The sequence below is a fragment of the Lontra canadensis genome, unplaced genomic scaffold, assembly GCF_010015895.1.
Source record: "Lontra canadensis isolate GAN:19392208 unplaced genomic scaffold, GSC_riverotter_1.0 scaffold3, whole genome shotgun sequence".
Lineage (NCBI taxonomy): Eukaryota > Metazoa > Chordata > Mammalia > Carnivora > Mustelidae > Lontra > Lontra canadensis.
Window position 1 is genome coordinate 14,391,921 of NW_022630997.1, and position 25,279 is coordinate 14,417,199.

At 55.8% G+C, this 25,279-nt stretch overlaps 2 protein-coding genes across 10 annotated transcripts in view; one reads left to right on the forward strand and one right to left on the reverse strand.

Annotated features, from left to right (window-relative positions):
• The window catches only part of CFAP58 (cilia and flagella associated protein 58), a 117,541-nt gene extending 116,764 nt beyond the window's left edge, over positions 1 to 777 (reverse strand). For 2 of the 4 annotated variants that reach the window (XM_032880589.1, XM_032880590.1), the window contains exon 1: positions 691 to 777. The gene's annotated coding sequence lies outside the window, so the exon portion shown is untranslated. Of the gene's footprint in view, positions 1 to 289; positions 357 to 690 lie in introns of all 4 variants that reach the window. The other 2 variants (XM_032880592.1, XM_032880601.1) reach the window with 2 other exon arrangements.
• ITPRIP (inositol 1,4,5-trisphosphate receptor interacting protein) lies at positions 268 to 24,830 on the forward strand. 6 transcript variants are annotated; one of them, XM_032880638.1, is made up of 2 exons: positions 268 to 332; positions 21,075 to 24,830. In XM_032880638.1, exon 2 carries the CDS (start codon positions 21,088 to 21,090, stop codon positions 22,744 to 22,746), a length of 1,659 nt encoding a protein of 552 aa, XP_032736529.1. In that variant the 5' UTR covers positions 268 to 332; positions 21,075 to 21,087; the 3' UTR covers positions 22,747 to 24,830. The 6 variants fall into 6 exon arrangements, with proteins under 6 accessions (XP_032736529.1, XP_032736538.1, XP_032736512.1 ...); XM_032880647.1 differs by having other exon boundaries at positions 302 to 332; positions 21,072 to 24,830; XM_032880621.1 differs by lacking the exon at positions 268 to 332 and adding an exon at positions 886 to 990.
• Positions 24,831 to 25,279: the final 449 nt, after the last annotated feature.

A 25,279-nucleotide genomic window follows, 5' to 3' on the forward strand; every position in this document is an offset into this window, starting at 1 on the left:
AAGCCACTTCACGCAGGATTGATTCAAGCCGTCGCCGGCCCCTTCTACCGGCTGTGACACTGGAGGAGGCCACAAGAGGGAAAGAAGACGTTATGGACTTTATGAACTTCATAAGCCACGAAGGCCCACCAGGGGGGTGCGGCCGCTGTCCCTCCTGGCCTCCCCCAGTGCCCTCGCGCCTAACTTCACCGACAGGGTCTAACAACCCAGACGTAAACACACGCCGGACGCCACAGCGCCCTCTACAGACGGCAGACGCCAGTCGCCAGGCTCCTTTGTGCCGGCTTACTCGGGGAGAAAGGCGACGAAGCGTTGGCTTCTCGTTCCATCTGGTGAGTTACTTCATTCCGTTCAAGCTGCAAAAAAGAAAAGGGCCGGCGTCGGGTCTCGATTTATATTTCCCTCCCGAGGACAAAAGAGGTGGCCCCTGGGATTCCGCCGCCTGTAAAACGCGCCGCGGGAAAACGCGCAGCCGTCAGGCAGTGCTTTAACCCCTTCCAACCCGCCGGCCCAGACCGATTTTTAAGGGCGTCCTCCCCGACTCCCTGTCCACACGCACCGGTTGGCTCCAGTAGCCGGAGCTCGGCTCTCCCCGTCACCCTCCAGTAATGCTGACCCTTCTGGAGTTTCTGGGGGTGGTCAATGGGCCGACCTCTGTGGCGACCCCGGCTCCGGGCCCCCGCAACCCACCTGGTCCTCCTTAAGAAGCTTCCGCAGCCAGGAGTAGAGGCGGGTGTTTTGTTCTTATAAGGAGGAAAAAGTTTCTGTGACTTTCAGGAAATGAGTAACTCCGCAGCTCTTGGGGCCGCGCTGATGGAGGCCAGAAGGCGGGAGCCGGCCGGGGTATCGCCGCCCCCGTCCCCCTAAAGTGCCTGGCTGGACGCTCGGCCGAAGCCGCCCGCGAGCCGCGGCCTCCGGGCCCTGGGGACCCGCGCGCTCAGCCGGGCTGGCGCGGTCCCTGCTGCGACCCCGAGCGGGACGAAGGCCAGCGTGAGTGCAGGGGCGTCCATCTCGCGTGGTGGGGGAAGAGGGGTGCGGGGCGAGGGGACCGCGGGTAGGCGGTGCTGCGGCCGCGGGGGGGCGCGGGCGGCTGCTCGGCCGGGGGCGGGGGCGCCTGGGAGACCCAACTGCGTGGTCTTCTGCGACGCGCGCTCGTCCTGCGCCCCCGCGCCTCCGCTCCAGCCCCGGCCGCGGACCCCGGGGCCCCCTCGCCGCAGCCCCGCGCGACAGGCGGCTGCTCCTGCGGGCGCCCGAAGCCAGGCCGCAACGTGGTCCCTTGTGCCCCGGCGATCCGTTACTTGGGACCGTCACGCGGCTCTTCACCCGGCCTCCTTCCCCGCCTTGGAAGGAGGCAGGAGGAGTGCAGCTTTTTTCTCGGTTTAAGGTAGTGAAGCTATGGGGTTACGGGGGCCGGATGAAGCCTCCACAGCTTCCTCTTTCGGGACTCTTAGTGGAGGAGACCCCACGCTGTGCGGAACTTTCTCTGGCGGCTACACATAGTCTCTGCCGCCCGACCCTTAACCTCCTCCCCACCCCTCCACCGGGTGTCTAGCTTTCTGGCTTCCAGGTGAAGAGACTCAGAAGCTCCAGGGCTAAGCTCCCTCTCCGCAGTGGTCCTCTATAAAAACCGAAGTGCCGCCAAGCAGAAGGGAGAGGATTTTACTGAGCCCCTCAGGGACGGCACGTTGCCTTTCGCATCTTCTGCCTGGTGTGAGAAGGACCCGCCTTCAAAACTAAAAGAGCTCCAGATACTGGCAGATCCAAGACTCCGGGTTTTGGGATCTAAATCAGTTTGAGAAATCTATCCTATTACTTGTTACTCTTGAATTTGACCCAGGGCCCTTCGCTTTTACAAACCAGTTCTGCCCCAGAGAGGCTGCCAGGTAAAGCTGATCTGAGCCTGGTGTAGTCACAGGTCCAGGTTAGCTGTGAAAATGGCAACAGGTCGAATTGCTGCTTTTCATCTCTTTATTAATAACATAATGGGCTGTGCTCTGGAGTCCTCCTTCCAGCCTACGTGCCTAAGTGGCTTTCATTGTTTGCTAATTCCCTGTGCCTGCTGCTGCTCCAGGCCATTCTGCCCTCATATTTTCCACTTGTGGGTAACCGTAAAGTGGTTACACTGACTCTCTGCTCTCTCTGGGTGGATGGAAAGGCTTTTGTTCCAATGCCATACCCTCACTCCGTAATTTTCGAAGATGCAGCAATTTTAAACTCTGGCTTTCAGGGAGCCAGGATCTGAACTTTTAACCCGATGCCATCAACCCAGAAGTTGTCACCTTACCAGGAATGCCTCCCAGCTCCTGCAGTGCTCAAAGGGAAACAAAGAAGAGGGTATGGGGGCAACCTTTTTATCTGAGGTCAAGAACAGGAGAGAACTTCCAGTAGAGGCTTCTGGCAAAATTGCCCACCTGAGAAAGTACTGCCTGGGAGAAAACTGGTTTTGCGGGGCGCCTGGGTGGCTCAGTCAGTTAAGCATCTGCCTTCAGCTTAGGTCATGACCTCAGGGTCCTGGGATCTAGCCCCACATTGGGCTCCCTTCTCAGCGGGGAACTTGCTTCTTCCTCTCCATCCCCCCTCTGCTTGTGCTCTCTCAGGTGTGTCCTCTCTCAAATAAGTAAATAAAAACCTTTAAAAAGAAGAAAAGAGAAAGAGAGAAAACTGGTTTGGTATTTTTCCCTTCTTGAACCCCCTGGGGTCGGTAAAGAGAAAGACGGTGGGGGATTCTGTCTGCTGGAGGAGGTACACATCTCAGTGGGAGGCAGTGACCAGCAGGGTCCCCGGAATGGTAGTGTTGGGCCACTGGAGTGCATGAGCTCAGTGGTCCTTGCCAGCTCTTGGAAGGGACAGCACTGTCCAGAGGAGAGGGGATGGCAAGGTAGTGGGTTCTGCAAAGCACGTCTTGAGAGAGAGAAGGGAGTGAACCGGCAATATTTGTCTCAGGGAAGAGAAGCCGAGCCAGTTGAGACTGTGGCCTTCAGGAATCTCCAGCACTGTCACTTGAGAAGAGGAGAAGACCTGCTCTGTCTGACCTCAGAGACTCACTGATTAGGAGAAACAGGGAGACAGATCTTACTCAGAAGTAAGGAGTAACTTGCCAACAACTAGGACTCCTCAGTTGGTAATGCACTGTCCATCCCTGTCAGCAGAGACTGCAGGCCATCAGCAGTTATGAAGGAGAAAGTCCCTTCAGGGGGCAAAACTGTGGCTCCATATTTGGGGCTGAGAAGTCCCCTCAGTAATGAGGAAGTAGTAGAGCAGTAGAGCAGCCTGTGGGGTTTTAACAGAGAAGTGTCCTAGAGTGCTGGGGAGCTGAGGAGCCGGACCTTATTTATGGCTGAAAGCAGTTTATCCCAGATAGATTGGTCTCAGTCTTACTGGGGATCTGAGAATGCCAAGGGATGTTAATTATAACCACCAAGGCTGTTGCTGGCATATTCTGCTCCTTACGTGAATTAGAATAAGATGTACCTCTCTGCAAGATGATGGCACCTTGGTGACATTTAGGATACCACTTGGGGCCTCATCTTGATGGACATGGCCAAGGCACATAGCTGGACAAGTGCATCTGAGCTGGATTCATCCTTACCATACTCTGGCCAGGTGTTCTTGAGCAGTACACCACCTGTGCAACCATACACAGCAGCCCTGATAACCATTATTGAAGGCTTAACATTTTTTTGCCAGGCTTCTCCCCCCGCCCCAACACTTTACTTTCATTAAGTCATTTAATCTTCATAGTAGTCCTGTGAGGAAGGTATTGTTATCCCCATATAGATGAAGCTAAGGCACAGAGCAGGGAAGTGTTCAGGAGCCAGGAAGTTGAGTCCGAATCACTGAGCATTCACAGAACAAGAAGCAAGTTAAGCTTAAAAAGCTTGTTTGGGGGCCCCTGGGTGGCTCAGTTGGTTGAGTGTCCGACTCTTGGTTTTGGCTCAGATCATAATGTCGGGAGTCATGGGATCTGCCCAGTGGCAGGCTCCACGCTCAGCGGGGAGTCTGCTTGGGAGCTTGGGATCCTCTCTCTCCCTCTGCCCCTCCCAGTGCTCACATGCTCTCTCTCCTGCACTCACTCTCTCACTCATAAATGGATAAATCTTTTTTAAGAATGAAAGGAATGCTGGTTTGGTAGAGGGCCCTTGTGGGAGGAAGGGAAAAGCAATCGCTTTTTTCTTTGTCAAAGGCAGAAATACCCACTCTCTGCTCAGATGGAGGAAAGACGGAAAACTCATCTGGCGGCAGAAAGGCGAAAAAGAGCACGCTCAGCCTTGATGGCTCCTAGGAGGCCTGGCCCAAGTATCAACTGATTTTCCTTTTTAATTGCTGGGCAGTGTGAGGTGGCAAATCCAGTTTGGGGCCTGACATGAGGTTGATGAGTAGGTGCCACCTGGGTGTGGTGCAGAGGGAAAAGGCTACAGCTACGCAGGGCCCCTGACCTAGGCAAGAAATGCCCCCAAGTGTGGAACAAGGTGGCAAGTGTTCAAACCTGCTGTCCCAGCACTGCCCACCCCCCAGTTCCCATCTGTTCCCTCTTCCCTTCCCTGTCCAGGCCCTGTTCACCCACAGATGCCCTTGCCAAGCTTGTTCAGGAACGCTTTCCTCAGATTCCATTTCATACCTTCATATATATATGATCGCTTATTTTCCACACCATACATTTTAGCACTTAATTAGCTGGAATGAAGCATGTTACTACATACTATCTATAGATAGTATTTTAAGATTTTTTTTTAATGTACTTATTTATCAGAGAGGGAGAAACACAAGCAGGGGAGGGGAGCATCAGGCAGAAGGAGAAGCAGCCTTCCCGATGAGCCAGGGGCCCCATGTGGAACTCCCATCTCAAAGCCCCAGGATCCCAGGAGCATGAGCTGAGCCGAAGGTAGATGCCCAACCAACTGAGCCACCCAGGCATCCCTGTAGACAGTATTTTAAATAACTTCTCAGCTGATGAGGATGCCTCAGAATCTCTTGGGAAGAACCAGCTGGTACCCAGCAGATTTCCCATGAAGGGTGGTATTTATGTAGATCTTGTCACCCGTCCCAAGTCTAGCTCTTAGCTGTGCCTACGCAGAAACCCTATCTCCACAATTTTCCAAGTGGTTTGGACCTGGACCATTGAGTCACCTCAAGAAGCTCCCAGAAGTGGGTGTGCAAATTAGAATGCTAGTTTTTAAAATTTGGAACACTTGTGACCATCACCATCATGCAGACTGGATGGTTTCTGGTCCCCGCATCCTGGGCGAACCATGTGGGAATCCAAAGATCCAGGCAGCTCACGCTTGGCAAAGAAGGACAGGGAGAGGGTTGTCTAATAGCACGGGGCTCTCTTGACTTCTATGGCCCTCTCATCAGTGGAGAAATACCTGCCAGGTAGACCAGTACTCCAGTCAGCCTGGCTGTGTGGGTCTCCGTCGCCAGTGTCTCAGGGACCCTGTTAACCTGATAGGATATCTCCATTTCCTCTTGCATAATTTAACTATTTTTATTCTGCTTACTTAATTTGTTTAGTGCTTTATAAGCATTAGCTCCCAGCTATGCAGAGTTTCATTTGCATAACTTAACCACTCACAGTTTCAGGGTTGGAGGCGCAGCCCTAGGGGTAAACGCTACATGCAAGTTAAAAGGATTTGGTCGGGTGGCCTGGATGGGTCAACAGTGAGCCAAGCACAGAACAAAGAAAAATGGTCTCCAATCACCACAGATGCTTGGGGAAGTGGAAGACCCCAGACTGGCCCCTTACGGCGCGGCCTGTGCCAGCATGGGCGGGAAGCAGTGTTAACAAGGCACCACTTGCCTTGGCTGCCTCCGCTCAGCTTGGTCGCCCAGATGGCCTTTCTGGATTTAAATGTGATCTCTGTCCAGGCCCCTTGTAGCTCATCTTCAGTCAGCCACTGTCCCCGGGTGCCACCGCGCCGAGGAGGTGTGATCCATGTGGTCTCTGGAGCAGGGGGGGCTTGGGTTGAGTCCTTTCTCCCCTGCTCAACTGATGGGTGTTCTCGGTACTTGGGCAAGTGCTTTGACTCCTTCGAGCCTCAGATTTATTATTGGTAAAGAGGGGATGACCACTCACAGGACACGTGTAGAAAGCACTGAGCTCCGTGCCAGGCACAGACCTCTATGCGCTCTTCGAGACGGTCACGTTCAGTCGAGGATCCACATTCTCTGCTGAATTGGGCCCCCAGCCTTCCCATTAGGGCCACCGAGGTCTGGCCAAAGAACAAGGTTGTAGGGACCCAGACTATCCCAGAGGCCTCGAAGGAAAGAGCTCCTCATCTCCTTGCTGCCCTTGCTGTGGTTTGTTCACAGCTGCTGCCCCCACCTTTCCGCCGACTGGGGGAGGGAGAGGCAGGTTTGAGGCTTGGTCTGAACAGGCAATGCTTCCAGAGGGAAAGAAGGGTGAGGTTTTCTAGGAGCGGAAGAGGGTCATTTGGGGCGGCCTAAGAAATCTATAGGGCCCTCCGCAGCAGTTTGGGACCTGTGATATTTTCTCATCGAAAGCGTATTCCCCCTCTATCCGAGTGGGGTGGAGTGGCGCAACCCATGACATCAGCAGGATGGAAGCACCTGGAAGGTGACATCACTGTTGCCCGAGGCAACACCTCACCTCCAGCTTAAGGTAGACCAGGAGGAATAAGACCCATCCCAACTGTAAGACACATGTTGAAAGGAGGGAGCACGGAAGGCGTGACATCCACAGGTGTGTTTCTCAGGGGCTGGGCAAGGGGAAGAGGGAGGGGCTGCAGGTCAGAGGTCTCGGCTGGAAACCGGTTGGTGGTAGGTCTCTGGGCCTCCGCTAGGCCTTACCCCAAGGGAATAGAGCTCATCACTAAGGGCTGCAATCTCTTTTAGTTCTCTCAGCTGTGACCTGGCGCAAAGAGCATGACCCCTTATAGTAGCTTCTGGCAGCTTCCGTGGCCCTGGGTTTCCCTTCTACAGCCTGAATCCGGTAGGGAACAGTGGGAGGTAGGGATCAGTGATAGGGAAATCAGAAAAGTGGCTTTCCCTGCTCCTCCATCCTCACAGCCAAAGGGAAGTGGGAAACAAGGTTGCCCACATCTTCACTTCAGGGACTGACTTAAGAGCGAGCCTTCATTCATTGCTTGAGTATTGGTTGTGCACCTACAATGTGCAAAGCAGTGAACACGCTCAGGATTCACTGGCTTCGTGGAGCTTTATAATCACCGATACGCAGAGAGGAGAGGAGAGGAGTGTCTGGGATGTGCTGCCCCAAGAGTTGGTGCCAGCTGGGAACAGAAGCAACGTCTCACAGCTCACCCCTCGCCTCACATGCCTCATAGAATTTCAAGTTGGCCTAAACTAAAGCCATGGGACCCCTTCCTCCCTAGCAGTTCATAAAGGGGTTCGGAGGTGGTTAAGATATACTCAGGGTTTGGGGAGTGGTGTTAGAGAGGACAGGCATGAGTGTCAGCTGTGTTCTGCCCAAGAACAGAATCCCACAGTCCTGAGTGTCAGAGGTGAGACGACAGCAGGCAGACGGCCTACTCCAGGCCCCTTCCTGCTGTGACTATGGTATTAGCAGTTGGGCTCAGTTTCTCCGCCTGTTAAATGGGAATAGGAGCAGCCAGTACCAGACAATATACAGGGCACTTTAAGATCCTCAGATGGAAGTCCTGGAAGAAATACAAAGCCCAGAGTTTTCAAATGACTCATTCGCAGGTGGATGACATAGTGGTACGCTTGCTGCCTGGGAGGAGGGCTCAGTTTTGCAGCCATTCTGGGCTGCTCCTACTTTCTGCCCCAGGTCATTTCCCTGAAGTGGGTACACGAGAGTCTCTTCCTAACCTGCGCCAGACCATACAGAGGGCGTTGTCATAATTCTAGTCCTGCTTGTTGGTACAAAAGCATGTGCTCGTAACAAAATGTTCTCCTGGGAGCCTGTTTCAATAGCCTTCTTGGTAATAGTCAGGGGACCCGCCTGAAGTTCATGAAAAGGTCCTTTGTTTGCTAGACTTTGTTCCAGAGTCAGTAAAAGGGCAGGACTGCTGAAGAGCCAGGACCACGGGGAGCCTGGGCTGGAGGGGAAAAGAACAGGGGATGCCGAGGCCCAACCCCTGCTTCCCGCCCCAAACATGCCACTGATGCCTCCCAGCAAAACGTACTGTCCAGTGTCAGAAGGGCCCTGCCTCCTTTTCCCAGCACACTGTCCTTTCAGTTGAAAAGCCGTCTCAGACATCTCAGGTCGCACACCCAGAATCTCTGGGTGGGAGAGGCCTTGAAAGCTCGTTGAGTCTGATTCCCTGCCTCATGCCCAGATTTCACTTAAATCATCACCTGCCTTGCTCCAAAGGGTACAGGAAAGCCCATCCGTAATATTTCACAGATAATCAGGCACTGAGCAGCACAGCATGATGGGAAGATCGGAGGCTTGAAAGTCCTGAATTCGAATTCCGACACTGATAACGAGCGAGTGGCCTCGCCACTCTATGCCTCAGTTTCTGTATCTGTAAAATGCAGATAGTCCTTCTTTCTGAGGTTTATTGTGCAGGTGAGACCTGTAAAGTATTTCACACAATGCCTAAATCTCTATAAATGTCATATTGGCTGCTGTTTTTTAAACTCTCCCATGGGGCATCAGGGCCACAGGGCTAGTCTGTTCCTTTCCGGAAAGGGAGACCTGCTTGCCACTCCACCAAGGGTTGCTTCTCTGCTTCTTTTCCTAAATTTGTTTCAGATTCTGTATCCTGCGCTTATCTTCTATTTCTGTAAGACTCTCAAGCAAGGAAGTGGCCGTCAAGGGGAGAGGCAGCTGGGGGTCAGATAAACTTGGGCCAGGGTTCATTCCTGGGCTGTTTTCTTGGTAAACATGGGTGGTGAGTCAGCCTGTAGTTAGCAGAAGGCCATCCGGACCTGAAGTGGCCCAGGTCTGTCTCCAGGCTGCATCTGGAAGGGTTCTTGCTCCCATTCCCCAAGGCCCTTACCACTCTGAGCACTTTGCTTTTCTGATGGCAGAGCGGCTCCCAGAAAAAAAACCTTAGAAGTGACTTCATCAGAGATCTCTCACTATATCCCCATTTCAAAAGCAGCAAGTTTTACTTTTCTCCAGTCTTGACTTCATTCACTCAGGGAGCATCAAGGAACCCCTGCACCTTAAATGCCAGGCATCAGGGACCCACGGTGGATTCTCCAGCCAGGTCCTCCGCAGGCCTGGAGGCTAGTCAGTGTTAATGCTGCCAGACCGGGGGCGGGGGGGGGGCAAACTGGAAGCTCCCCAGGTGCTGAGCTTCCTGCTCTCCCTCTGTGGCAGCCTCTGGGGCCTTTTGAAGAAACGGGGAGGTGGGGGAGACAACCAGGCAAGTCCCCAGGCTTCTGGATTGTTGCAGGGATGTTGGTCATCCCCATCTCCCCAGAGGAGTCCCAAAGATGCAGGATTTAACAAAGGGGAGACCTGGCCTCATCACCCAGAGCGAGACAGATAACCGTGTCCTTTACGGAGCATGACACGTGTCTGGGACCACCGTGCCCAGAAGGAGGTAGTGTGGTCACCCCAAGTAAGAGACTTGGGATTCCGACCCAGGCCCTCTGACTGTGGAGTCTGGTTTCTTCACTGCACACTAAGCCTCTGCAAAGTGTTAAGCTCTTCTGAGCTGAAGATCTTGGCCTGTTTCTTTCTGGGTGGCCTCGAGGCGGAGCATGTCCCTGTGAACTTGGCAGAGTCAGGGCTGCTTGCTGCCTGCCACAGCCCGACCAGCTCGTCCCCGTCATTGGTTCAGGTGCCCCTGCTGCGCGCCAGGCACAGCCTCGGGCAGAAGCCAGGGCAGAGCACGGGCATCACCCCGTCCCTGCGGCTGGCTGTGGTCATTGTCGTCATTTTGTCCAAGTCACAGGGAAGAGGACTCTGCAGTCCTGGATGATTCGAGGGGTAACTTTGCCAGCCGCTCTTGGACTTAGAGTCGAGGCCCCCTCTTTCCTGGACAGGAGGACTCAGTTCGCCCTGACTGAGGCGGCCCTGGAGCGGCCAGGCAGGCCGACTCCGGTCCCGCTGCTCCCCCCAGGTTCCTGCAGCAGAGAGGCCCCCACAAGCTCTGAGCGGTTCACGGCTGGCTTGGCCTCCATCTTCCCTTTGTGTCTCTTGCTGTTCTCCTTTATTAAGATGAAAGGGGTTTTAGATCTTTGCAGGAGCAGAGCATGTGTGTGTGTGTGTGTGTGTGTGTGTGTAAGTGTGTAAAACACAGGAGGCTGAGAGCTCTTCCCTTCCTCTTTCCCACCCCCTTCTCTCTGTCCCCCCTGCCCAGCTGGGGCACAGGCATTGTGTCCTGTACCATCCAAGTCCCAGGGGACCAGGGTGGGCAAACAGTCTGGGATTTCAAGCTGGGATTGTGGAGGCCAGAATCCCTCAATCTTGGCATGAGTAAGACGGGGCAGGATGGGGAGGGTGGGTGGGGGAACTGTGGGAAAGTCCTAGGGGGCCCTTGCCCTCCCCGGAGAGGCTGGGCTGTCTTTGTGAGCTGGTCTGTCTTTGTTCTCTTCGAAGGATCACAAGGAAGGTGGCGCCCAGCAGCCTGTTTCATTCCATCCATCCCCAGCTCGTCTGTGAGAGGGGAAGCAGGCCTGCCAAGGGAGGGCTTTGTCTCCACTTTGTTTTCCTTTGTACTTTCTCCCTGCTTCCTGCACAGCCCCCTCAAAGACCCTCCCCGCTGAGCCCCGCGTACTTGCTGTTGTCTGGAGCCTGCTTTCTGTCCCTGAAGCCTGCGAGCCTAAACTCGTCTCGAGCACTCACTGCCCTCCTGGGACGCAGCGGGTGTAGAGAACACAGGGTGGAGGGAGAGAAGGGGCACGGGTGGCATCCCTGCCTGAGGTGGGTGTTAGTGTTCGCTCCTTGCCAGCACTCCTGTGGGCAAGATGGGGCCTAGAGGCGGAGGGAAAGTCTGAGAAACACTAGCTGAAGCCAAGCCAACATCTGATGGTGTGTGAGGGCTGCTTCACTGTGGGAATTCCTTACCTCTGGGTTTCCATTGTGAACACACCCCTGTGATTTCAGGTCCGGAAATGTGAGGTGGGAATCCAGGGGTCAAGGGGGATGATTGGGTGCACCCTGGCTGTGAGAAACACATCCTTCCTGAGAATGGAGGACATGTGCGGTGCCTTCTTTTGAGAGCGGGTGTCTCCGAGTGCAGGATGTGAGCACCCTGGTGGGTCCCCAGGATGGCACGCATCCTTGGTGCCCTGAGCAGGCAGGCCTGCCTTGGGTCTCTGCCAGGCGCTTTGGGGAAAGTCAAGACAAGCCTTCCCGACTCCAGAAGTCGGGGGTTACAACCAGAGCTCAGGCGGCTCACTCTGATAGGATGGCGGGATCTGGAGCTGCCGGCCTAGCATGGCCTCTCGCTTCTCTGCTCTTTTTCTGTGAGACTCTGAGTGAATGCTCCACCTCTTGGCTCACAGGCCCCAGCCTGTGAAAGTGCGGCTGCTCTGGTGAGCTGAGCTACCTAACGGGAGAGGCAGGGAGGGCAAGCACTGTGGGGTCCCTGCTCTGGGACATCTCCAGAAATGCCCTCTGCACAGGGCACCAGGCTTACCCACACTCAGAAGGGCTTGATACATGCTGTCTCCCCCCCCCCCACTTCCCTGCTTGTTCATGAAGCCCTTTCAAGAAAGAAGGATTCATCACAGGAGTTAGGGGGTGAAGAGGGGTCAGGAAGGCTCTTGGAGGCAGTTTCCAAGATAGGCTTGCCGTGAGGACCATCAGGTGGGGTTTGGGTCATGCGGTGTGGACACAGTGCAGGGAATTGGGTGCAGTATAGGAAACATTCAGGGGACAGTCAATAATCGGAAGTGGCCAGGGCAGATGGGAAGGAACTGAGGGGTCCCCCAAGGCTGGGTGGGGCCAGGCCTTGAACCTCAGTCTTAAAGCTCTGACCCGTGTCACATGGAAACTAGAACCCAAAGAGATGAAGAGAGACCTCCAGGGACAAGGAGGCCACCCGGCGTGGCTGGGAGTGAGGGAGGGCTCAGAGGAAGTGATTCCAGAGGCCCATGCCAGCCAGGCTGGGGAGCCCCCAGCTCCGGTGCAGAGCAAACCTCAGATGTGGCGTGGGGGTGGGGAAGGAGGCTGTGCTTTGAGGCTGTGCTTCGAGACTGCGTTCGTCTCTGAAGGCTGCTTTAACAAAATACCACAAACTAACTGGGTGGTGAAATGAAAAACAAACCTCTCAAAGGGTTCTGGAGGCCTGAAGTCTGTGGTCAAGTTACCCGCAGGGCCATGCAGCCTCCAAATGCTTCGAGGGTGGATACTTCTTGCCCCGTCCAGTGGCTCCAGGCCTTCTGGACCCTGGCAGCTTCGCCTCAGCCTCTGCCTCTGACCTCGATGACCTTCTCTCTGTTTGCTCCTTTTCTGTTCTCTTTATAAGGACGCTTGTCACTGGACTTAGATTCCACCTGGGGAATGCAGGCGGGGCTCAGCTCAAGGTCCTTAATTTAATTACTTAAAAGACCCTTCCTTCCAAGTAAGGTCGCATTCACAGGGTCTGGGTGTTAGCCTGTGGACCTAGCTTTTTGAGGGTCACTGTTCAACCCATCACAGCAGCTGTTGGATTCCCAGTGCACTGGGGAGAACAGGCGAGAAAAATCTGGATGTGGACCCAGACAAAAGGCTGCCAGGAGAGCCCCTTCCTGTCTCAGGGGCCAATAAGCTCCCTAGCTTGAGATACCAGGCCTCCGTCTGTCTGTCCCAGAACACTGATTTCCCAGGACATGCGGTGGGGACATCAGGCTGCATGGCTGGACAGGAGGACACCATGTCCTTCCTGGGAGATTGATGGCTTCCCTGCCTTCCCCATCTGTGTATGAGCTGTTGATGGAAGAGTGGGAACAGGAAGGATGTGGGCTCTCCCACCCACATCAGCGGAGTCCAGGCCCCTGACCTTCCTGCACTTGGGCTGACCAGCTACATGACCCCAGACCGGAGGATGGGTTGGCATCCTGGTGACTTTTTGGAAACCCCTCCCTTTCTGAAAGTGGGCCTTGAGGAAACTTAGTACTTTAGCCGGTGTGACTGGGCACCCTCTGAGTCTGGCTAGTGGGGCCACGGAGCCATGACCGCAGAGATCACCTTGGCGATAAGGCCGTTCCTCTCACAGCATAAACTTTGCCATGGGTTCTCCTCCACTGGACATGGTGGGCAGGGTGGGGTAGGGGGTTGTCTCTGCTTTCTCCCCCACCCTGAACAGGGTCCAGTCTTCACCACTGCTTCTGAGCCAGTGTGGGATCTCCCCTGGGCTAGGGAGGAGCATTTGGGGTCCAGTTGTCCAGTCGTGGGGACCAAAGACCTTAGACAGTAACAGCAGGTGCTCCTTAATACATACCCATTAAGCTACAGTCTCTGTTTTCTTCTACTCCCTGGAGAGGCTGGGAGAAAGCCTTTATGTAAATCCCTAGTCCAGGCCTGGCCCACGGCCAGCCCTCATAAATGCCGGGTCATGATTACTTTGGGGGTGGCTGCTGGGATGACTGGGAGATGCTGGAATTCTGTCAGGGCTGGGTTTGAGGAGAAGGGTCGAGCCGGGGGCGGGGCTATTTCAGGGAGTTCTTGTCACAAAGGAAATAGTAGGAGGTGGTATTGCTGAGAGGGAAGAATGAGGAGAGTACCAGGGTCAAGAGCGGCCTTAAGGATGCTTACTAGGGGGTGGGGAGTGCCAGTGGACAGGGGAAGGGAAGCACATAGAGGGGGCTGGGGACCAAGGCCCGCAGGCCTTAAGTGGCCTACTGACATATTTTATTTGGCTTCCAAGGTTTTCAAAGAATTTTTGAAATAGCACCGACCTTGTAAAATTGAGGGATGTTGATAAAATTCAGATTTCTGGCTTCTCTTGGAAAAAGAAAAAAATCACAACGCATGCGACGTGATGGCTCGTCCCTTCAGATAATGCGTGTGGGACCAGTTGATCCCGGCCCATCACTCAGGTCTCTAGCATGCGCAGCCTTGCCCACCCCCTCCCCCACACTTGGTCTCACAACTCTGCCTTCAGGAAGCATGACTGAAAGGAGGGAAGGGAAGGAGCCCAGTGGTCGTGTAAGTGGCAGGTTGGAGGAGGGGCGCCTGGCTGGAGGCCGAGATGGAGGTTCTGTAGGGGTGTGAGGTAGGGTGGAAGGTGATGGGGGTGGCTGTAAGGACACGAGGAGAAGACACACTGGGGGCCCAGAACCTCACCCTTCAACCCATTTCTCAATTACGCTTTGCTGGTCCTCTTCCTTCCTCTTTCCTCACTTCCTTTTTTTTTTTTTTGCCTGCCCTCCCTCTCCTACCCAGGCCTGAAGCCACAGGACCCAGACCCTCCCCAGTGCTGCTCAGCCCTTCTTCTGTCCCCACCCTCAATGGGGCTGCAGGCAGAGAGGAACCTCAGCAAGAGATCCCCTTGCTAGGGCCTGGGCCAGTCTGCGAGGCCATTCTCCTCTCCTGTGGGGGACTCCTGTCCTGGAAGGGTGGGGGCCATCTATGCTGAGTCTGTTTGCACCCCTACCCACCCTCATCCCTGAGTAAGGTGAAGAGGAAGGAGTCTGTAGGGACATGTCACTCCCACAGCGACCATCTCCTCCCTAACACGTGAGAAGTCCGCTCTCACTGATGTACTGGGAGCCTGACAAATTGGGCAGCCTGGTGCCTGGGAGGAGACAGGAGGACATTCAGCTTTTGGAACTTGCTGGAACTCTAACTAGGAAGTCAGCGACTGGTGGGCAGAGAAACACAAAGAAAGAGCAGGAAGGTGGCCTGACCTGTAAGGGTTCTGAGAAGGGCAAGGGAGGCCTGCACCAAGGGGCAGCCTCCCGGAGGATGGGCCCTTGAGCCAGCCCTGAATGAAGGTGCCACTGGGCTCGGGGTGGGGGGGGCTGACACTGGTGTGCAGCTTGGGCTCCGCTAGGAAGAGGCATGGGAGCAGGGATCAGTCCGGCCAGACTGCTGGCTCATGGGGCCCAAACTCCACCCCCAAGGCTCAAGGTCAAACTCTGTTCAACCTGTCCTTTCTTATAGTCCTGTTTCCTCGGGGCACAGCCAACCCCAATGAGCTGGGTGGTCGCCCCTCCTGACTGTGATGCCTGGTAGGTGGCAGGGCTCACTTATGCCCTGGGAGGGGGAGGGAGTGCAGAGGGAGAGGGACAGGCCCACTGCAGACAGGAAACCTTTGAAGCCACGCAGTGGACCTTGCCGACTGTCAGTCTCTTCACAAGATAGGATGTTGCAGCTGCCTAACTCATGCTCTGAGAATCGAACGACAGAATACTTGCCGAGGGCTTAGCTTTGACATTCATCTGTTCACGGGCACACGAGCACCTGCCTCCCCTCTCTGCTGTCTGTCTGTCCAGAAATCCCTGGGAGGGCCCGCCTGCCTGAACCACTTCGACCCCACCCTCCTGCTCATCTCCTCATTAGGTCTCTCTAGTTTCATCTGTAAAATGGGGCTTAGATGAGTACAACACTAAATTCTGACTTCCTTCAATGTGTGGCTTTATTGCCCCCAAACAGCCCCCACCTCGCCAGGGACTGGGGACTCCAGCACAAGACCAGGCGCACAGTAGGGTGCAGCCCAAACTTACTGACTGCTCATCTCCTTTGGCCCCTTCTTCCTCAGAGGGTGCAGAGCCTAAGCAGTGGGAAGGGACCCAAGGAACCCCCCAGGGCCTGGGCTGCAGGTGGCTTCCCCTGCCATCAACCCAAGTCCTTTATTCCAAAATTATAAGGAAACAACCTCAGCTGTTCCTTTCAGCTCCGAAGATGACGCTGGGGCCGGGGCGGAGCCAGGGCTGGGCCAGGGCAGGGCCAGGGCAGGGCCAGGGTGCCTGGGTAGTTGTAATTAGCAGAGCTAATTTCATATGACAGAGCTGCAGGCTCGGGCTGCTGGGACACCGCAAGAACCAGGAACTGCGCCCTCCTCCTCCCTGGAGGCCTGCCAGGCTTGGGCAGGGCTGGTTCTCAGACTTGAGCGGGCGCTGGAACCACCCAAAGGGATCATGACAACATAGGTGCTGGACTCCAGCCCTGGAATTTCGGATCAGCAGGACTGGGATTGCACCTGAGCATTTGCTTCTCTCATGAGGTCCCACATGGTGCTGCTGAGTGGGGACCACATCTGGAGAACCACTGTCCCAGGGGACTGCTGGCTGCTGAAAAATGGGTCCTGGGCGCCCCTGCTGCTGAGGCCACAGCCAGCCAGCCCCGGGTGGGGGTAGGTGGGTGATGGGTCGGGAGTGTGGATGAACACAGGCTCTCCCCTCTTCGGGTTTGCTATAGGAATTCTGTCTGGAAGGAGGGGGCTACATGGACTGGAGCCAAAGGCTCGCACAGCCACATCTCCCCAGCCAGTGAACACAGGGAAGGTCCACAGACAAAGAGGGGCCCCCAAAGAACAGAAATGAGACTCTCTCTGCATTCTTGTCCCCTGCTGCTCACACGCCATTAACATTCCCAGCCCGTTCAGTCCTGTGACATCCTTGGTGGCTCTCTGCCTCCACGTGTGGGTGGTGCTGTTCTTTCTGCCTGGGATCATGTTGGGCTCCTGTGCTGCTGAGCCCTGTGGCATCCAGCATGTTCCTTGCACACAGTAGGTGCTCTGGAAACACAGCACCGTGGAAAGAACTTGGGCTTTCCAGCTGGAAACAGAACAGACTGTATCTCAATCCACCTGTGCCTTTTCTAGTCGTGTGGCTAGAAAATGGCTTTTTGTTTCTTGGGCTTGGTTTACCCACCTGTGAAGCAGGGATAACACCCACTTCGGTTATAGGGGGTCACTGTGTACCCAGGACGTCCTAGTGAAGGCTTGATCAATGGAGGCATATCTCTATTAGACAACTCCGCGTGGCATTCATTGGATCAAGCTCTGATTGGGGTGCTGGGAGGCTGTGGGGGATGCAAGAGTGACAGAGCCCAGGGAACAGAGAGGCCATCTGGGGCTTCTTCCCCAGACTCTGAGGCTTCTGGCCAGGCGCAGAATAAAGGTCTGAGAAAACCACTGGCTGGCCTGACCACCTGCAGCCCTCTGGCCCAGCCCCTGCTGCCTCGTGACCCTGGCTCTTTGCCAGGCTAAGTTTAGCTGTGACCTGCATGGGCCACCACGCTCTGTGGACAGGGGCGGGGGTGGAGAGGAACTCAGCAGGTTTCCTGCCGGCTTCCTGGCAAGCAGACAGACAAAGCCTTCCGAGTGACCCAAGTTCATTTTTAAGCTGAACCCAACTGGGTGTTTTGGGCTACACGTATGAGGCAGCTTCAGTAGGGGTAAGAGCCTTGGGCCAAGGCAGAGGTGGGCAGTTTTGAAATTGGGGAACAGGGTCCTTGGGGAAGGGGTGTGTGTGTGTGTGTACATGCATCTGTATCCCTGGTTTGAGGAGAGGCTCCCAGGTACCAGTCTGTCCCCATGATCTCCAATAAAAGTCACACCACTCTGGTTCCTTCTCATTCTTCTGGCCCTGTGGCCCCCAGGGCAGTGTTCCCTGTGGCTTGGTTTGGGAAGGGGAAGTAGAGGTTCCAACTTGGTCCCATCTAGTGATCAATGAGTGGCCTCATCCCATTCCCCATCCACAGGCAGAGCCTGCCCATCCAGATTTTAAAGGAGCTGAAAGACACCTGGGAGTTCATCTGATCCCTGGGAGGGAGTTGTTGGTTTGAGGAAGGAGTGAGTCAGAGCTCCACCTCCAGGAGGATCCAAGGCTCCAAAGGCCTCTCCCCTTTGCTGGGGGGCAGGGTGGGTAGAGTGGTGTGTCAAGGGACAGCGACACTAGAGGAGCATTTTGTGCTTTCAAAGCACTTTTGAGCGTGCTTTCCTCCGCACCCCTGGGCCTTGGCAGGGCTGGTGTGCTTAGCAGGTGAGAAGATAGAGGCCTGGGGAGGCCTAGGGGGAAGGAGCGAATATGGAAGGGCATCTGCTCCCAGCACCTGAAATGGATTTCTCTCCCGTTTCTCTTGCCTTCCTAGGAAGGAGGGTCTGCTGATAGCTCTGTCTCTGAGGGGAAGCCCTGGAGCCCTGGAGAAGCAAGACCCCTTGGCAAGGAGCAGAGTCAGGTTTCAAACCCAGGCCTGTCTGTTTCTAGAGCCCAGGCTCCTCGAGCTTTATCAGCCCAGCCCATCTCCCTCATGCTCTGTGCTCTGGTGCGTGTATACATAACCCTACTCCTGTCGGTGTTACTGCTTGCATCCTGCCAGAGTCCCTTGTGGGGGCATCTGCATGCCCCCTCAAGAACCCCTACCAGCAGGGTCACTGCGTTTCCCTGTCCCATCACAGACACCCTTTCACGAGAAAACTCACACAGGGGTAGGCATTTTGCCAAGGGCTTTATATTCATGATCTTGTTCAAGCTTTACAACCTCAGGGATGATTATGCCCATTTCACAGATGAAGAGACTGAGGGCCTGAGAAGTTGAGTGATTTGTCCAAGGTCACATGGCTAGTACGTGCCCGTGCTGACTTCTAGCCCTGTCTTGTCTACTCCAGAATCCATCCTTTTAACCCCTAGCATACAGAGCCAATGGCCCCACTTGGTTTGGGGATTTGAACGTCACCTCTCCCAGTATAAGGAGGCCATTAGAGCCCTTGAACAAGGCATGAGGGTGCCCACAGGTAGCCCTGTGGAAGCTGGTAGGGAGAGAGGAGGAAGACTTCCTGGTCTTAAGGCTTGATGATAGCTCCACTCCTCACTGGCTGGCCTCCTACCCTGAGCTGGCATGGAGGCTGGTCAGGGGCTGCCCAGGCCTGGGACTGTGACTTGTCGGGGTCTACTGGGCCCAAAGGGGGCTGTCTATAGTACAGGGGCCCTCAAGGGCCTCAGAACCTCCAAATTCTCTCCCAACTGGCTTCTGTCTGGTGCTGTGCTAAGCCCCGTGTGCCTTAATCTTAAAACCCTGATCCACATTGAGAAGCCAGCCTCGCGGCTTTGGCTCGGACCACCCTGGCAAAACTTTGCATTGAGGTTTCCCTCGTGTGGAAACTAGGGCTGACCTGTTTCTGCAATTATCTAGCAAGCCGCTTCTCGTCATGGGGAAGAAAAGCTGGCTAGCTTCCCCCTGGACTTTTTCCTCACCCCACACCCCTTCCGGCCTGACTTCCTACACTTTCTCCTGCCCTCTGTCTCCTCCTCAAGTTCACCTCTGAGCCCTGAATGTGTGTGTATGCTGAATTCTGCTGCCGGTGGACCCGCTTTTGGTTCCTGCGTATGAGTCCAGCTGTGCACGGGATGGAATCACATCTAAGCGGCAGGCTCTACCCACGGGTGGCAACTCAGGTCATGTACATCCTGGCCTCGCTGGCTAGAACCTGCAGATGTGTTTTACCTGATGCCACGTCCCTGTTCCTTGGCACCATTAGGGTAAGAACCAGAACAAATGGTTTTAAGGGTGTAAGATCAAGGTTAGGGAATGGGGCTCAAGCAGAGTGGAGAAGCTCGTATCAGCATGCTTTGGCTTATAGGGGGTCGGGGGCCTTCTGTGTTCTCTGCTGTCCCACTGTGTCATTTGGCCGTCTGCTGTCCTCGCTGAAGTCCTAGGCAGAAAGGGGGTTGGGCAAGTATGGGAAAGGCCCCTGCTATTCCCCAAGGTTCCCGCCTGGGAGAGGAGAGGGTATAATGTAAGGCCTACCCTGTAAGACTGTGGCTGTCAGACGTTAATGTGGATGGTATCAAAATGATTGTAAGGGATTAGCCCTTCCCTTGAGATCATTTGAGAGCTAAAAAATCCATTTGTCCTGGAGGAATGGAGTGTCTCCCTTCACAATTAAGAAGTCAGATTTAATGTTTAGACAACTCAGGAAAGGAAATCCAGTGACTCGGTCACTCTGGTTTTCTCCAAGATTGCCCTGGGGAGAGAGACCCAGGAGAAGGCCAGGAGGTCAGTGTCTGAATTTGGACTGAGATCTTACAAATCAAAAGGAGAGGTTTACAGTATGAGAAGACAAGGGCCCAAAACTGCTTCGGAAACATTTGCTGTTCAGTGAACCTATGTTTTGTACCATTGACTGTGCCGCAACACATTCTGCGTGGGTCACCACGTCCCTCAGTACTGTGACCCTTGGGGGTACGATGGCTTTCCTCTCATCCCGTGAGGAAACTGGGTCTCAGAGAGGTGTGCTTACGTGCCCCAGGGCGCACAGCTGACCAGTGACAAGGCTGGCCTTGGAACTCCACCTTCTTGTTCTTAACCACAAGGACTTCACTGGGGAGAGGTGGGGTGAAGTAGAGAAAACAACTCAAACTGACTTAAAGCGAAAACATTATTGATTTATATGACTTTAAAACTCCAGAAGCAGGGGCACCTGGGCGGCTCAGTGGGTTAAGCCTCTGCCTTCGGCTCAGGTCATGATCTGAGTCCTGGGATGGAGCCCCACATCGGGCTCTCTGTTCAGCAGGGGGCCTGCTTCCCCCCACCCACCTTCCCCTCTGCCTGCCTCTTGTGATCTCTGTCAAATAGATAAATCTTTAAAACTCCAGAAGCAATGGCTTTAGGCATAGTTGGGTCCAGGGAAACTGCTTTTGTCTATGTTGGCATCTTTCTCAAGCAAACCCCCCTTTGAAGTATAGAGAGTCGTCTCCCTCCACCCAAGCTGTGATCCTGTTCCCTGGCAAACCAAGTCTTTCTCCCCATCAGTCCCAGGAAATCCCACTTCTGTGTCCCTCCCATTGGCCGGAGGGAGGTCCTGTGCTTCTGGCTGAATCCACACTGTGGAGGCAGGGGTGTGGAGTGGCATGGGCCTGGGTTATATGTTCACCCCTGGATCTGGGGGTGGGGTTATCCCCACCCAAGCCATAGGAGGTGGCCAGAGAAGGGTTGGCTCCTGGGGAAAGTGCATCGCTGCTTCCGGAAGGGGGAAGGACTGGGCAGACAGAAACAGGACAGCCTCTTTGAGTCACTCAGCCAGGATTGCTGGTGTGCAAGGACTTTGCAGTTCTTTCTTCCAAGGCTATGCTGCAGCACAGGGGTTGGGGACTGTGGGCCAGGCAGGAGGACCGCGAGACCTTTATCCACTGGGTGGGACAGATTGACCGGTAGGACAGAGGTTGGTGTGAGGGTCCGGGGAGGAAGCGGTGTGCACGGAAGCTGGATGTGACCATTGATCCTGATCCATGTCTCTGTATAGCAGGAAAGTTCCAGCCATGGCCCTGGGGCTCTTCCGGGTGTGTCTGGTAGTGGTGACAGCCATCGTCAACCATCCGCTGCTGTTCCCACGGGAGAATGCCACGGTCCCTGAGAGCGAGGAGGAGATCATCCTCAAGATGCAGGCGCACCAGGAGAAGCTGCAGCTGGAGCAGCTCCGCCTGGAGGAGGAGGCGGCCCGGCTGGCAGCGGAGGAGGAGGCCCTGGAGCGGCTGGCGGAGGAGGGCCAGCAGCAGAACGAGGCCCGCACGGCCTGGGACCTGTGGAGCACCCTCTGCATGATCCTCTTCCTGGTGATTGAGGTGTGGCGGCAGGACCACCAGGACGGGCCTTCCCCGGAGTGCCCGGTCGGGGACGAGGACGAGCTGCCCGGCCTGGAGGGCGCCCCGCTGCGGGGCCTCACCCTGCCCAGCGAGGCCGCGCTCGAGCGCTTCTCCGAGCGCTGCATTCGGGGCGCCACGGCCGACGCGGCCCGCACGCGAGAGTTCGTGGAAGGCTTCGTGGATGACCTGCTGGAGGCCCTGCGCAGCCTCTGCAACCGGGACACGGACATGGAGGTGGAGGACTTCATCGGCGTGGACAGCATGTACGAGAACTGGCAGGTGGACAAGCCGCTGCTCTGCCACCTCTTCGTGCCCTTCCTGCCGCCGGAGCCCTACCACTTCTGCCCAGAGCTCTGCTGCGCCCGCCGCCCCGTGCCCTTGGGCCGCCAGGGCTACGGCCGGATCGAGGTGGTGCGGGCCACCGAGGATGCGCGGGGCTGCGTCTGCGGCAAGACCACGCTGGGGGAGGACATGCTGTGTCTCCTCCACGGCAGGAACGGCCCAGCGCGGCCCGGCAGCGAGCTGGAGACCCTGCTGTGCGCTGGAGGCTCCCCGTACCTGGACACGCTGCGGGTCATGACGTGGTTCCAGACGGCGCTCACCAGAGCCTGGCACCGCATTGCCCACAAGTACGAGTTCGACCTGGCCTTCAGTCAGCTGGACTCCCCGGGCTCCCTCAAGATCAGGTTCCGCTCGGGGAAGTTCATGCCCTTCCACCTGATTCCTGTGATCCAGTGCGACGACTCGGACCTGTACTTCGTCTCCCACCTTCCCAGGGAGCCGTCCGGGGACACCCCGGCGTCCAGCACCGACTGGCTCCTGTCCTTTGCCGTCTACGAGCGACACTTCCTCCGCATGACCTCGAAGGCACTGCCCGAGGGGGCCTGCCACCTCAGCTGCTTGCAGATCGCCTCCTTCCTGCTGTCCAAGCAGAGCCGCCTGACTGGCCCCAGCGGCCTGAGCAGCTACCACCTGAAGACCGCCTTGCTGCACCTCCTGCTGTCGCGGCGGCCGGCCCACTGGAAGGCCAGCCAGCTGGACGCTCGCCTGCACGAGCTGCTCCGCTTCCTGGAGAAGAGCCTGCTGGAGAAGAAACTCTATCACTTCTTCATCGGCAACCGCAAGGCGCCCGAGGGCATGGGACTCCCTGAGGCCATTCGCAGGGCCGAGCCTCTCAACCTCTTCCGGCCCTTTGTCCTGCAGCGGAGTCTCTACCGGAAGACGGTGGACTCCTTCTACGAGATGCTCAAGAATGCCCCGGTGCTCATTAGCGAGTACTCCTTCCATATCCCCACAGACCATGCCAGCCTGCCCCACAAAGCTCTTGTCTTGTAGGGCAGACAGGACCCGGGGGGCCAGGATGCAGGGCACCCCGTGGGCCCACACCTCTGGGGGCACCTGCAGGCCCCGTCCCGGGAGAACGGCGGGCTTTGTAGGGCGCCACGGCTCAGCCCACCGGGGAAGCCAGGCCCCACGGCATGGAGGAGACAGGATTCCAAGCTGGCCGAGCTGGTTTGCTTTCATGCCACTGGGGCCTGCTGGTGAGGTTGTGTCTGGACTGGGTTGATCCTTTGCGTCTTACTTTTGGATCACCACAAACGGCCAAGAGCATGACTAAATCCTCTCTGGACGCCAAGCTGAAGACAACGCAAACATCGATTCAGGCGTCATTTTTGACATCCCAGGTCCAGGCTTGACTTAAATATCAACAGGGGATCTGCAGGGATGCCGGCGGGGGTGCATGTTAAGACCCTGCAGCCTGTCCCCACTAATGCTTGACCCCAGGCATCGAAGCCAAGGCACCAACAGGGACAGTTGTGGGAATTTGCCACCTTCCATCCGCAGCCTGCACTACTAGGATCCAAATGCGGCTGCCGTTTTTTAAACTATTTGGAGAAAAGACCTAGAAGAGATTCAAGGCCCCAAGGGGCCAATGTCTGTTGCCCAGAAGTGGATACTTGGTGGCAGAGAGAAGTTTCCGTCGGCCACTTTTCCAGCTACATGTCTCACTCAGGGTAGACTCCCTTCCCCGACCCCTTCCCACAGTGTGCCGTGCCCTGAGCACCGTAGTGGGGACAAGCTCCACAGCTGGTCTCTGGCCATGCCTGTGCTGAGGGAGGGTAGGTACTGAAGGCGGAAGATGCAAGAGACACAGGGTGACTGGGGCGCAGGGTAGAACGTGTCCCCAGGGTGCTGGGGTCTGCCTCTGATGCCCAGTTCAGAGAAGACGGCAGAGCTGAGGAGTGAGGGAGGGATGCCATAGCCCGGAGTGCTCCTCAGCGGCATCACAGTCCTAGAACCAAGCATGCCTGGAGGCAAGAGGAGACCTAGCTCTATCTGTTGCTCCCAAGACCTGTTTGCTCCAGTGGGGCACCCTCGTGGCACAGAACCTCCTGTTTCTGGATGGGTCTTGCCAGCCACACAGATGAGCAAGACCCAAAGAGGCTCAGCCACCAGGGGACACACAGGGACAACAGTGCCGACCCAGCCCCCAAGCCCCAAAGAGATCACCTCGGCATTGCTGGGGGCTGCGGTCACGGGACAGGCGCCAGAGCCTGCGGTGGGACCTAGCCCATCTCCGGGCCTGGGTAGGGGGGTTGGGAAGCCACTTCTCCACTTGTGGCTTCGCTGTCCCTTCGGGAATTCCTCCCATGGTACTGCCTCACTGACCCTTCCGGCAAGCCAAGGGAGAGGCAAGAATGAGTGCACCTGGGTTCCCCTCCAGGGTTTAAGCTGGCCAGGCCTTCGAGCAGCATACCCTGTTCCATGGGGGTGTCGGGCTCACCAGGAGCTGCAGAGGACCCTGTCCCTTATCCAGGGGTGCTCTCACCTGGCCCCAGGGGTTTTGGAAGATGGACGATTTGCCTGACAAGGTTCACTTGCAGCAGGAGGCTCAGCTGTGATGGGGCACTGAGGCCATAGGAACCCTTCGGTGGAGCTGGAGTCAGACCGCGCAGACTTGGGTCTTTGTCTCCCCAGCGCTGGGAAGGATCATACCCGTATGGCCCCCAGCAATAGCCCCAAGCCCCCCGTTCAGTTGTGATTTGTTTCCAGAATCGGGGTGAATGTCCGTATTTATTACTGCCCATGCCTTGCCTGCCCCCACCCCCTTATCCTTATGTTGTTGTGCTTGGAGGGGACCCCACAGGCGGACACCAGACTCCAGAAGCTGAGACCAAGAGTGAACCTCCCTCGGCCTCCCCTTGGCTTCCAGGAGAAAGTTCACTGAAAAATGACCTCCTGGCCTCTTGTTTGTCCAGAGATGACAACTCAGCAGGACAGTTGCCTACAGATCGCCTCCTTCCTGCTGGATCTTCTATGCACCAAAGCTGCTTCTGAAGCAGAAAGCAGTAGAATTCTCGGTGTTTCGTGCTGCCTTATTTATATTGAAGGAAGAATTAAATTCTTGCAAGGAGTAGGAACTGGTCACGGTGTTTGTGTTCACTTCAGGAAGTCTGTGAGGTTCCCTGGGCAGAGTTAGGGAGCAGGTAGGGTTTCCTGTTTACCCCCAGAAGCTTTCACTCCCTTTTGATTCTTACACTTTCAAGAAACTTTAAAAAATAACAAAATAGAACCTTTCTAGCCCATCTTTGAAGTAGCCTACGGAGTTCCAGAAGGGGAACGTGGGGGATGTCAGCACAAACCTTCTTTCACAGAGCTCGATGTGCAAACAAATGTGGGAGCTGCTAGGAACATGAAGCTTTTGGGTTTTGAGGAAAGAAAATGTCTTTTTCAATGGAGGCTTTAGTCCATCAGGGCATTTTATATGCCTTTCCAGTGAGGACACCCAGGCCCCTTTCTCCGAGGGGGCTCTCCTTTCCCAAGCATGCTTGACCCCACCAGCATCTGCCTGATGCTTGGGGAAAAT